Source organism: Polypterus senegalus, chromosome 17 (assembly GCF_016835505.1).
Source record: "Polypterus senegalus isolate Bchr_013 chromosome 17, ASM1683550v1, whole genome shotgun sequence".
Taxonomy (NCBI): Eukaryota; Metazoa; Chordata; class Cladistia; order Polypteriformes; family Polypteridae; genus Polypterus; species Polypterus senegalus.
This window is the reverse complement of record NC_053170.1, coordinates 38,060,620-38,074,348: the sequence shown is the minus strand read 5'-3', so window position 1 is coordinate 38,074,348 and position 13,729 is coordinate 38,060,620. Positions and strand designations below refer to the sequence as shown.

The 13,729-nt window shown below is 37.6% G+C and overlaps 1 protein-coding gene across 3 annotated transcripts in view; it reads right to left on the bottom strand.

Moving 5' to 3' along the window:
• Positions 1-13,729, bottom strand: part of sh3d21 (SH3 domain containing 21) — a 91,587-nt gene that overhangs the window by 50,082 nt on the left and 27,776 nt on the right. For all 3 annotated transcript variants that reach the window (XM_039740594.1, XM_039740597.1, XM_039740596.1), the window contains exons 8-10: positions 8,749-8,837; positions 6,121-6,219; positions 5,369-5,420 (exon numbers count right to left, since the gene is read on the bottom strand). In XM_039740594.1, coding sequence (XP_039596528.1) covers positions 5,369-5,420; positions 6,121-6,219; positions 8,749-8,837 — 240 coding nt within the window. The remainder of the gene's footprint in view (positions 1-5,368; positions 5,421-6,120; positions 6,220-8,748; positions 8,838-13,729) is intronic.

Sequence of the window (13,729 nt, the reverse complement as noted above, 5' to 3'; positions counted from 1 at the left end):
TGTTAAGTAAAAATATCCTTAGAGTGCAAAATTGAGTCTGAAATAAGAAAAAATGCTCAACACAAGTGAAAATGAATTTCTTATATTAGGCTCCTTGACCAAAATGCATCCTTCCTGATATTTTGGTAGAATAGTAGATGTCACAGCATCCAACATTTCATCTCTGACTGTGACTAATGGCAAATGTATGAATCCCTATACATTTCAATTTACTGTCACACTGACCATTTTTATCTTCAATCTGTATTGCTAATTTGACAGATTTGAAGCAACAATGGCACAAAATAAGATATAATTGTTGCTTTTGCACTAGCTCCATTAACCAGGCATAATCAGACTAAGCCTACCTTCCATTTTGTTCCTCTTAATTAATTTTTAAAGGATTCCTGAAATAACCATGACAATCAAAGTGTCACAGTTCCTGTGCTGTAAGTGCAGACCTGTCAACATATCTATGAGGCCTATTAGTAGCCAATTACTTCTAGCCCATGTTGACTCTCAGATGCCAAGCCAGTGACCAAAACATTATCACGCTCTATTTGTCTTTTGTACATACTCCTTTATTTGTCTAAATATGTCTTTTGTTATACAATACTGAGTAATAAGTGTCTTGAAACAAGGGTGAAGTTAAGTACTTATTGAGGATATTTAATGTCACTTCAACCCAGAATGAAGTATCACAGAGGAATATCAAAACAATTATTTCTCTGCATTTTGTTTTAAAATATTTGCACTATTTTTTGAATTTGTTTTATTTTGAATAAGACTCACTTTTTGTGAAGTAACAAACTGTACTGGTTCAAAAACAAAGTGCAAGCATTGATAGCGTGCAGCATGAGTTGGAAACTTAGATCAACAACACAGTGCTGCACATATTAAAATATCAAAGGAGTTGGAAAAAATCTGCATCCTGTGAATCATAAAGCAGTGTCAAAAAATGTTACATATTCAAAATTACTAACTGTAACATATGCTTTGGACATGTGCAGAGGAGAGATGCTGGGTATATTGGAAGAAGGATGCTAAGGAAAGAGCTGCCAGGCAAGAGGAAAAGAGGAAGGCCTAAGAGAAGGTTTATGGATGTGGTGAGAAAGGACATGCAAATGGTGGGTGTAACAGAACAAGATGCAGAGGACAGAACGATATGGAAGAAGATGATCTGCTGCGGCAACCCCTAAAGAGTGTAGCTGAAAGGAGGAGACGACGACTAAATGTAACAGATGACTGTCGTATTGTGCGGGATGGGCAACATGCTAGCTAAAAATAGGTGGTTTCAATTTTCATATAGATCAGTGTGTCCTACCCTTTTTTCTGTTGTGGCACACTTTCTCTTTTACCAAATCATCCCAAGGCACACCATTATTTTACTAACCACTAACTCATTATATCTCATACATCTGCTCAACTGTGAGACTTGCTGAACAAAATTATGTTAACACTAATGGTACTGCTATGTATATACTTATATACCACTTTTATGGACACTTTATGTGCCACATATGGTACATGTGTTGAACATGATGGCGAACAGGTTGAGACATTCATGTAGATCATCTTGCACATATGAAGTACATTTTGTGAATAAATTGTTACCCCCAATTAAATGTGAACATAGTTTTGGCTCACCCAAGTAGTGTAGTGCACTTGGGTCTGAACGTGAGAGGGACAAGCTACGCAGGAGGTTGAGACCTGTGTAAGGAGGACAGGACTCCATGCATAAAAGCAGCTCCACAACCGCTGTGTTACTTAGAGCACTTCAGATGTGTCTCCTGGCTGCTAGAATCCATCTGCCTGGGAATGTGATCACCAGCAAGTCTCACAGGGCCAGTGGATAGTGGGCATACTCTATAAACTGCCTCCGAAGCAGAATGTGAAGGGCAAAGGGATAAAGTAGCTGGAAGATGCCATGAAAGTGCTCACTAAGTGCTGTGTCTGTGAACGCTGATCTTGGTGCTGCTTTTTTTTTTTTACCAGTTTCTCTGCTAGCCCTGCCGCTTCGGACAGTTGAGCAGATGTATGAGATATAATGAGTTAGTGACTAATAAAATAATGGTGTGCCTTGGGATGATTTGGTAAAAGGTAAAGTGTGCTATAACAGAACAAAGTGTAGGAAACACTGATCTATATGAAAATTGAAACCACCTACTTTTAGAAGCTTGAAATAATTAGGCATTAATTTGGTGGACAATACAGTCAAGTGAAAAAGAAAGTACACACTTTCAATTCTAAGGTTTTACATGTCAGGACATAACAAAAAATAATCTGGCCCTTAGCAGTTCTTAAAATTAGGTAAATATTACCTCAGATGAACAAAAACACATATTATTGTTATATCATTATTTATTTAACACAAACTAAGCCAAAATGTAGAAGCAGTGTGTGAAAAATTAAGTATACCCATACTGCTTCCATAGGAATTAAGAGGGTAAGTAGCAGCCATGTACTGCTAATCAAATGCAATAATCAAAGTGTGACCACCTCTTTAAATGCAGACGTTTTGGTAGTTGCTGGTCTGGAGCATTCAGGTGAGTGTTAACACAATGCCAAGGAGGAAATACATCAGCAATGATCTTGGGGAAGCAATTGTTGCTGCCCATCAATCTGAAGAAGGGTTATAAGGCCATTTCCAAACAATTTAAAGTCCATCATTCTACAGTGAGAAATATTATTCACAAGTGAAAAACATTCAAGATACTGTAGTTGTCAATCTTCCCAGGAGTTGACATCCCAGCAAATTCACCACAAGGTCAGATTGTCAATTCTCAGAGAAATTGCAAAAAACCCAAGAGCTATATTTCAGACTCTACAAGAATTAGTTAGCATATTAAATTTAAAAAAATACTGAACAAGTATGGTTTGTTTGGAAGGGTTGCAAGGAGAATGCCTCTTCTCTCTAAAAAGACAGCACAGCTTAGGTTTACAAAGTTGCATCTGAAAAACATCTCTCCAAAGACCAAAGTGGAGATTTTTGGCCATAATGCACAGCACCACGTTTGGCGAAAACCAAACACAGGATATCACAAACACTTCATACCAACTGTCAAGCACGGTGATGATTTGGGCGTATTTTGCAGCCACAGGATCTGGGCAACTTGCAGTCATTGAGTTGGCCATGAACTACTCTGTACAGTATTCCTCCCTTCTCGATCGCGGGGGTTGCGTTCCAGAATCCCCCGCGATAGGTGAAAATCCGCGAAGTAGAAACCATATGTTTGTATGGTTATTTTTATATATTTTAAGCCCTTATAAACTCTCCCACACTGTTAACATTATTAGAGCCCTCTAGACATGAAATAACACCCTTTAGTCAAAAGTTTAAACTGTCCTCCATGACAAGACAGAGATGACAGTTCTTTCTCACAATTAAAAGAATGCAAATATATCTTCTCTTCAAAGGAGCGCCGTCAGGAGTAGAGAATGTCAGTGAGAGAGAGAGAGAGAGCGTGACAGAAAAGCAAACAATCAAAAAATCAATACGTGCTGTTGAGCTTTTAAGTATGCCGACGCACCGCGATAAAGCAGCTGCAAAGAAGGGAGCAATGTGAAGGTAGTCTTTCAGCATTTTTTAGAGTAGCGTCCGTATCTTCTAGCCAAACAGCCTCTGTGCTAACAGCCCCTCTGCTCACACCCCCTCCGTCAGGCGCAGAGAAAGTCAGAGAGAGTGAGAGAGAACGAGAAAAGCAAACAATCAAGCACCGCTCGGGAAGCACATCGTACATCATTGAGGAGTTTTATTTAATACGTAATACATGCTCTGATTGGGTGGCTTCTAAGCCATCCGCTAATAGCGTCCCTTGTATGAAATCAACTGGGCAAACAAACTGAGGAAGCATGTACCATAAATTAAGACACAGTGTCCGTAGAAATCTGCGAACCAGCAAAAAATCCGTGATATATATTTAGATATGCTTACATTTAAAATCCGCGATGGAGTGAAGCCGCGAAAGTCGAAGCGTGATATAGCGAGGGATCACTGTATACCAAATCATTCTAAAAATGTGAGGCCATCTGTCCGATAGCTAAAGCTTGGCCAAAATTGGGTCAAGTAACAGGACATTAATCTCAAGCACACCAGCAAATACACAACAAAAGAATCAAGGTGTTGCAATGGCCCAGTCAAAGTCTAGACCTCAACCTAATTGAAATGCTGTAGCAGGACCTTAAGAAAGCTGTGCATAAATGAATGCCTGCAAACCACAATAAACTGAAGCAACTCTGTATAGAAAAGAGAGCCACAATTCCTCCACAAAGATGTGAGAGACTGATAAAGTCATATAGAAAATAATTTCTTGAAGTTACTGCTGCTAAATGTGGTTTTACAAGTAATGAATTATAGGGTGTACTTAGTTTTACAAACATGGCTTCTCCATTGTGGCTACATTTTTTTGTTCAATAAATAATCATGCAGTGGAATCTGTTGTGGCTTTTTTTTTTTTTTTACATGTGAGGATAGATTTAAATAATTGTAGAACCTGGTAAGGACCATACGTCCTGATATGTAAAACCATACAACTGTAAGGGGGCTAATAGCTAACAGCCTGCTAACAGTGGTAACAAGGCATGATGGATCCATGTTCTCATTCTGTTTACGCCAAATTCTGACTCTACCATTTGAATGTCTCAACAGAAATCGAGACTCATCAGACCAAGCAACATTTTTCCAGTCTTCAACAGTCCAATTTTGGTGAGCTAATATAAGAACATGCGGCATTCCTTTAATAAAGATGGTAAGATGTTCAAAAGCAACCAAGCCTGCAAATTTAGCGGCTTTCATTTGATAAGGTTAATGTCCACACAATACCTCCTTTAGAGTTCTTACTTGTAACAGGGAAAAAAAACACCTGGAACCAGGCTGTCAGTTTTACGCTGTTTTCTGGACCTTCTTGCTGCTAGTGCAAAAGCTGCATGAAAGTCCCAAATCATTCTATAATGTTTGAAGACTTTGAAAAATAAAATTGACTAGGTGGCAAAGGTTGGTGCAGCTGCCTCATGGATCTCACATTACTTCTCCCACTCAGTCTCTGACGCACATACTTAGATGTTAAAATTGTTTTTTCTATGGGTACTCCAGTTTTCTACTGATATGCTAAAGACATGCATGATAGGTTAACAGAAGATTATGAACTGTGTGTGCATGTGTGGAATCCCACCCAGGGCCGATTCCTGCTTTAAACCCATGGATCCCAATGAGTGCGAATTGAGTTAAACAGGTTTGAGAATAGTATCTTACATTAAAAACAGACTGAGAGATGTCGGTCTAAATAAATATATACACACACGTCTGCACATAAGTTTATTGTCAGAGTATTACACATTAATGGGGTGCTACACCCATATATTGAAAAAATTACCATTTAAATATTCTCACCTGTCTTCTTTGAGGCTCCTTTCCTTTCTGGAGGTTTATGGTTGCTATCAGGCTGTAAATTAAAATAAACCAATTAGTAAATACATGTTTGTGTTTGTATGTGTTAGATTTTATTGCAGATTTTTGTGCGTGTGTGTGTGTGTGTATATAAGCAAAGGAGTGCAGGTGGGTGCATGCATGTGTGTGACACACCACTCGGTTCCTACAATGGATTCTCTTTAATGCCTTCTGTTCCATCTTCTCCATGGCTCTCTCTGCGCACTAGCCTGGCTATAATGTTTGCTCTGCCTATACAACAGGATCTCTTTTTTCTACACAGTTTGTCATCAGCAAGGCTGATCCCAAAAACTGGTCTATACCCAACATGCTGCTGCCTCTTAAAACTTTGACATAAGCTGGAGCATGGAGAGTAAAACCTCCTTTAACACGGGTAGCCATAGCTAGGAGAAAAATCAGGAGTAAGGAATACATCAGGTAAGCTGATTTGTGTTTTCTATTAAATACAAATTATGTATTTTAATAATTCTTGTTTATCATGGTGCTTGTGATATGTTGCATTTTGGTTGGCCATACAAATATGAATTTGGCCATACTGCGTTAAATACAAGACACTGATTGGTTGAGAACAAGTGTCAACTGTACTACTTAGGCCTATGACGTTTGGGAATAAAGGATATTTAGACATGTAGAGAGATGATACCAATGAAGAGGAATTACAAAGAGAAATGAAAAATGAAAGGTGAATCAGTTACCGAGATCGTATCATGAGGAAGAAGCATCACAAAATTATCAGGAAACAAGCCACACTTTCCATTCAGCTCTCCTTCCCACCATCCTTCATCATCTGTTGACTTTGGAAAAACGAAAGAGAAATGGAAATTTAGAAGTAATTTTAACTGGAGACCACATAGCTTAAGATGACCTTAATTACTATCAAACTTCATATAAAACAAAAGAATATGTGATAATGTAATATGTAACAATGTCAGATAAAAATTAAACTAAATAACAAATTCTGAAAATAAATATTAAAAATATAGTAAATAGTGACAACTAAGGAATAAACAATAGTTTTATTTAGTGTAGGGGACTTATTTAATTTGTTTTTCAATTAATGTGTCTTTTCTTAAAATAGCTGATTAATAATTATGAAAATAGCAGTACTGCATAATATTTTTTAATGTATTCATAATATAATTTCTTTTGAGCTGGACTGTAGTTGCAGTGTCATCATATTGGCAGACGTCTATTTCTACATGTAGAGAGATGGGTGGAATTCCTTTTTTCTAACTTTATCACACTACACTCACAATCCACAATAAAACCAAGTTTTGTATGTTTGTGCATTATACACTATGTAACAGAGATAGGCAGGATTTACTTTTGATGGCTGCATGTATTCTAATAGCTGCAGGTTTTCATCCCAACTAACTTCTGCTTTAAATTCGACTCCTGCCTTAATTATGCAAGCTGTTATTTCTCACTTTCAGTGTTTTAATTTCAATCCAAAAATTACATAGCTGGGTTTGTTACATGCTTATTGGAATGTAGCAAGCATTAATGTATGTTAAAGAAGCACAAAATAGTGTTTTTTTATCTTGGTTTTATTGATTTTTGTCGATTTTTATTCCATTTTTCTAGTTGTTTTGGGTATGTAGGCCATTATTTGCTAATGAGCACACTAGCAGGTCAGAAAACGGAAACAGCTACTGAAATTTCAACGTCATGTCTGCTTCTTTCATCTTTAATTTTCTTTATTAGACTACAATTAAGGAAGCAAAATCCACAGAAAAGACAACTAAATAGAAAAATGATAGCAGAGAGTAAATCAATTAAAGCTAAGGTAAAAATAAAAATATTTCTAAATTTCTCATACTGTACATGTAAGCATTACCACTACATTTTTCTGAACAACAAAGCTGCTACACTTTGTGCACAAGCCTTTAATAATTTTTAGAATGCAAAGTGGTTGTATGTTGATGTTTCCCTCCTTTAAATAAAAAAAACACGATACAGTTGTACCAAAACAAAGCAGAAGTTTGCTTGTCCTACCTTCAACTAATATCAAGGTACATTTTAAAAATGCTTAACATATTAACAATACAATATACTCTCACCTAAAGGATTATTAGGAACACCATACTAATACAGTGTTTGACCCCCTTTCGCCTTCAGAACTGTCTTAATTCTACGTGGCATTGATTCAACAAGGTGCTGAAAGCATTCTTTAGAAATGTTGGCCCATATTGATAGGATAGCATCTTGCAGTTGATGGAGATTTGTGGGATGCACATCCAGGGCACGAAGCTCCCGTTCCACCACATCCCAAAGATGCTCTATTGGGTTGAGATCTGGTGACTGTGGGGGCCATTTTAGTACAGTGAACTCATTGTCATGTTCAAGAAACCAATTTGAAATGATTCGAGCTTTGTGACATGGTGCATTGTCCTGCTGGAAGTAGCCATCAGAGGATGGGTAAATGGTGGTCATGAAGGGATGGACATGGTCAGAAACAATGCTCAGGTAGCCCGTGGCATTTAAACGATGCCCAATTGGCACTAAGGGGCCTAAAGTGTGCCTAGAAAACATCCCCCACACCATTACACCACCACCACCCTGCACAGTGGTAACAAGGCATGATGGATCCATGTTCTCATTCTGTTTACACCAAATTCTGACTCTACCATTTGAATGTCTCAACAGAAATCGAGACTCATCAGACCAGGCAACATTTTTCCAGTCTTCAACTGTCGAATTTTGGTGAGCTCGTGCAAATTGTAGCCTCTTTTTCCTATTTGTAGTGGAGATGAGTGGTACCCGGTGGGGTCTTCTGCTGTTGTAGCCCATCCGCCTCAAGGTTGTGCGTGTTGTGGCTTCACAAATGCTTTGCTGCATACCTCGGTTGTAACGAGTGGTTATTTCAGTCAAAGTTGCTCTTCTATCAGCTTGAATCAGTCGGCCCATTCTCCTCTGACCTCTAGCATCAACAAGGCATTTTCGCCCACAGGACTGCCGCATACTGGATGTTTTTCCCTTTTCACACCATTCTTTGTAAACCCTAGAAATGGTTGTGCATGAAAATCCCAGTAACTGAGCAGATTGTGAAATACTCAGACCGGCCCGTCTGGCACCAACAACCATGCCACGCTCAAAATTGCTTAAATCACCTTTCTTTCCATTCTGACATTCAGTTTGGAGTTTAGGAGATTGTCTTGACCAGGACCACACCCCTAAATGCATTGAAGCAACTGCCATGTGATTGGTTGATTAGATAATTGCATTAATGAGAAATTGAACAGGTGTTCCTAATAATCCTTTAGGTGAGTGTACTTTCAAGTGGGTGGGAGTTATTAAATTAGGATTCAAATACTGAGGCTTACCTTCTTGATTATTGTCACAATGTCACCTTTCTTCAGGTCTAGCTCATCTTCAGCACAGGCAGTGTAGTCAAACATTACCTTGCATCGTTCTTTACATGGAAAGAGAAAAGCTGCTGAAAACTGAACAGTTTCTTATAATGAAGCAGAAAGGACATAGTTCTCTTAAGAACTGCAATTTAATTCAAATCAATTTATTTTTTCACCGAGTACAGATACAGAGATGCCATAGAAATTTCTAGCTATAATGCAAAGGCAAGTAATTAAATTATACATGAAATCACAAACCAGGTTAAACAGTAAAACAGAATAATCTCAATGTAATTAAAATAAACAAATTATGACTATGTTAAGTTCATTAAAACTCTAGATTAGCTATGTCCAGATGACTATGAAGAAAACAAAAACTTCTGTCAGCAGCATTCCTGGTGAAAATAAACCTCTGTGGGTCCTTGGAAAGTTATAACTATCAAAGTCACAGTCAAAATCAGACAAAGCCCACCTGACTGCTCACCTCCTATACAATATTATACATATGTGCTGGACACTCAAATAAGAAGATTAAATCTTTTCAGTCTTGGATTTCAGTGCTTCTAATATCCTTGATTTCACTTCCCAAATGCAGAAGTGACAACTTAGCAAAACAGAAGTGGCACTAAGTGCCATTGCAGGCTGTACAGAACAGAAACAGAATAACACATATAGTTGTGATATAAACAGTTAACCTGTAGCTCTAATTAGGATAAGCTAGACTAAATTAATGATCTTAAAACGCAGAAGCTGAAAGTGCATCGCTTATTCAAGCAGGCTAATCATTCTACAGATTCCACAGCAAACAGCTCCATCTCGTACTGTCATTTTTATTAATCCTGTAATCTTTAGTAGACTGGCATCTTGCGATTGGAATATATGGTCTGTTGATAAATTCTGATAAGTAAATAGGGCCTAGGTCATGTAACACTTTATATATACACCCAGAAGGATTAAATCAGACCTAAACATTATTGGAAGCCAGTGTAAAGACTTTAAGACATGAGTTACATGGTTGTAATGCAGTGTACCAAATACTTCCTAGTTCTAGTAGAAACACTTGTTGCACCATTTTGAATTTCAGAACGTTATAAACAGAATGACCTTAATGGTCTTTGAATAGCATATTCCACTAATCCATTTCTCTATAAAAATTCATAAATTAACCTTGTTGTACAATACAGTATATGCTTAGAACGCATCCTTTTTAAATATATTTTCAAGCTGGAAAAAGTAGATTCACAGAAAGTCTATTAATATATGTGGTCAAATTTTCAAAAAATTAAATAGTGACAAAACTGAGGTTCTCCTCATTGGTACAAAATCAACATTATCCAAAACTGATAGTTTTTCCTTACTTATTGATAATTCCTCTGTCTCCCTTTCCCTACAGGTTAAGAGTCTGGGTGTCATCCTTGATAGTACTTTATTCTTTCAGTCCAACATTAATAACATCTCCTGGTCTGCATATTTCCACTTGCGCAACATTAATCGTATTCTCCCCTCCCTCATTCCCCACACCACTGCTATCCTTGTTCATAGCCTTGCCACTTCTCGTCTGGATTATTGTAATTCCCTTTTTTTGGTCTTTCTCACAAATCTCTTTATAAGCTTCAACTGGTCCAGAATTCAGCTGCCCACATCATTACCAGAACCCCCCCCCCTATTCACCATATCACTTCCTTCTTGCAGCAGCTTCACTGGCTTCCAGTTAAGTTCCGCATTCAATTCAAAATTCTTCTGTTAACTTTTAAGGCTCTCCACAACCTTGACCCTCCCTATCTGTCTGACCTCCTCCATGTTGCCATTCCCTCCCGTACCCTTAGATCCTCTTCCTCCATCCACTTGACTGTCTCCTTCGTCCGTCTTACCACTAGAGCAACTGAATGCTCTGCTCCCTAGCTTTGGCACTCACTAGCATCTGAGTTTAGAAATATGGAATCATTTTCACTTTTCAAATCTAAACTTAAAACTCATTTGTTTATGGCTGCTTTTTCTCTTTGACTACAATTGCTTTGACTGATTTTAATTTTTGCATTTCAGTTTTGTTTATAATGTATGTTTTATCTATTGTTCGGTGGCCTTGAGTGTTTAGAAAGGCACCTATAAATAAATAAAATGTATTATTATTAAAAGATTAAGTATTGATTTAATAAAAACTGATGTTTAGGTCATTTAGTACAAATGAAGGATACAACTAAGTACCAGCTGTATATGAGTGTAAGTGGGTACTGTGTTTTCTAACAGCAACATGTAAGAAAAAAACATTTCACTTCACACCCTAACAATGAAGTACTTTCATCATGTTTCTGTACACACTGAAACCACATTGATAAGTATGAATTAAGCCATACGAGGAAGGTGCTGTTTTAGGTTGTATTATAAAAACTGTTGAATTTAAGTCAGTTATGCGCAAACTACATAATACAGTAATCCCTCGCTATATCGCGCTTTGACTTTTTGCGGTTTCGCTCTATCGCGGATTTTATATGAAAGCATAACTAAATATATATCGCGGATTTTTCGCTGCTTCGTGGGCTCTGCAGACAATGTGTCTTTTTTACTTCCTGTACATGCTTCCTCAGTTGGTTTGCCCAGTTGATTTCATACAAGAGACGCTATTGGCAGATGACTGAGAAGCTAACCAATCAGAGCACGCAGTTAAGTTCCTGCCTGCTGAATGCGGTGTTAACCAGGAAGTCTTGTCTCGTTCATTCAGCATCAACGTGTTTCGCTGTGTAAAGAGTTGTGCTCTTTTGTGTTTATCTTTGTGCATAGTCAAGCCCTTCATTATGGCTCCAAAATGATCTGCTACTGCTTCAGGGGCCGTGCCCAAGCGCAAACGGAAGATGTTAACGATTGCCAAAAAGGTAAACGTTTTGGATTTATTGAAGGCTACGATTCTTTTTATTTAAAAAGTAGGAAAGGAATATAAGATCTACAGCCACAGTGTCCTTTTAACCAGGGTGCAAAACGAGTTGTAAGTGGATGTAATAAGGCAGTAGTCTGGATGGAATCTGCTTTAGGGATTTGGATTGAAGACTGCCAGAAGAAGAACAACGGCAGTGCTACACAATCGCCTAAAGTGGCTCCTTTAGGGGCTGTAACGCTCTCCTTTGTTGTGCAGTAAAATAAAACTCATTGTTATCGGACAAGTCATTGTGTCATTGTTGGTGAGTAACCATAATTAATTTTCTACTTACAGTACTTAGTACATGTATGTACGTTTAGTGTCACTGTACACACATTTACTGTATACTATTTTTCTTGCATTGTACGTATTTATTGCTGGTGGCCTGTCTATCCTAATGGCTGTAACATGTGATATCGGAGACACTCAATATCTTTAAAATAATATTTAGGTTTTACTGTATATAAACAGTGTGTTTATATACATAATTTCAATGAATCTTACCTAATATCTAAGAGAATACAAAGAGATTATGCTGTATAACTCTGCGGGGAATATTTATAAACAGTGTGGGAGAGTTTATAGGGGCTTAAAATATATAAAAATAACCATAGAAACATATGGTTTCTACTTTGAGGATTTTCACCTATCACGGGGGGGGTCTGGAACGCAACCCCCGCGATCGAGGAGGGATTACTGTACACTTGTAAGACCTCATCTGGAGTATTGTGTGCAGTTCTGGTCACCGTGGTACAAGAAACATACGGCAGCACTTGAAACTGTGCAGAGGAGAGAAACAAAGTGCATCCTACGACTTTAGGACATGTCCTACTGTGACAGACTCGGAGAATTAAACCTGTTTAGTCTCGAGCAGAGGAGACTAAGTGGGGACCTAATCCACGTATTTAAAATCCTCAAAGGCATTAATAAATAAGATCCAGCAACATCCTTTCAGCTTAAGGGGAATCACATACTTGAGGACATCAGTGGAAATGAAGGGGAAGTGAATTTAAGACTGAAGACAGGAAGCACTTCTTTACACAAAGAGTTTGTGAGACACTTCAACAAACTACAGAGACATGGAGTTGAAGCAGAAAGCTTGGCAACCTTTAAGAAGAATCTGGATGAGATATTAAAACAGCTTAGCCTTAGCTAAATAAATGGGCTTGGTGGATTGAACGGTCTCCTCTCATTTGTCAAATTTCTTATGTAGCTGCCCAGAGGCTGCACTTACATTTAATAACGTTAAATGCTTGCGGAACTTTCTTCACCAGGAGACATTAAAATGTCACTAACAAGATGATTCAGTGCTGTTTATGCACTATTACTGGTGAGAAAGCCAGTCTGAAATTTCTCCTGTAAATTGTAACAAGTAACTTGATGGTGAGTCTGTGTAGCAACAAGTTTTAAAAGTACTTTAGAAAGAGAAGCTTAGTATATTAGAAATAGTCCATAATTATTAGGGTATAGCTTAGATTTTTCAATAATTGTCTTGCCTTTCTACCAACACTAAGTGTAATGATTTGATCCAATTGATGACCGAGTTAATGACTGGGGTCTTTAATAACCTGGCAAAATTGTACTGAGGTTAGCAGGCAAGTAAAACGTTTTTCATAAATCTAAGTGAATATTAAATCCCCCCTTAATATTACAGGACCATAACTTATTTAAAAGTTAAATAAAAAAATGGTAAATTAAGCCTCCAACAATAACTAAGGTCCAGTTTGCCTATATATTAGTATAATTGTGCTAGATTCTGTTTAAATATTTAATAAAACCACTTCAAAAGGTGTGAAATCAAAATCACCTCCATTTTTAGAACAACACAGCTCATCACACAAATGTGCCCTCTGTGACCAATATTTCTTGATTTACGAAAGTGGGGTAAAATCATCCAGGGCTGCTTCAACTACGAGAATAACATCAGATTAACTAAATCAGGCTACTTGAGTACTTGGTATAATGTTGTTAACTAAAAGAGGGTTAATTACCAGCAAGTGCATGCTTAGCAAACAACATTGTAAAATGCAAAGATGTTTTCTA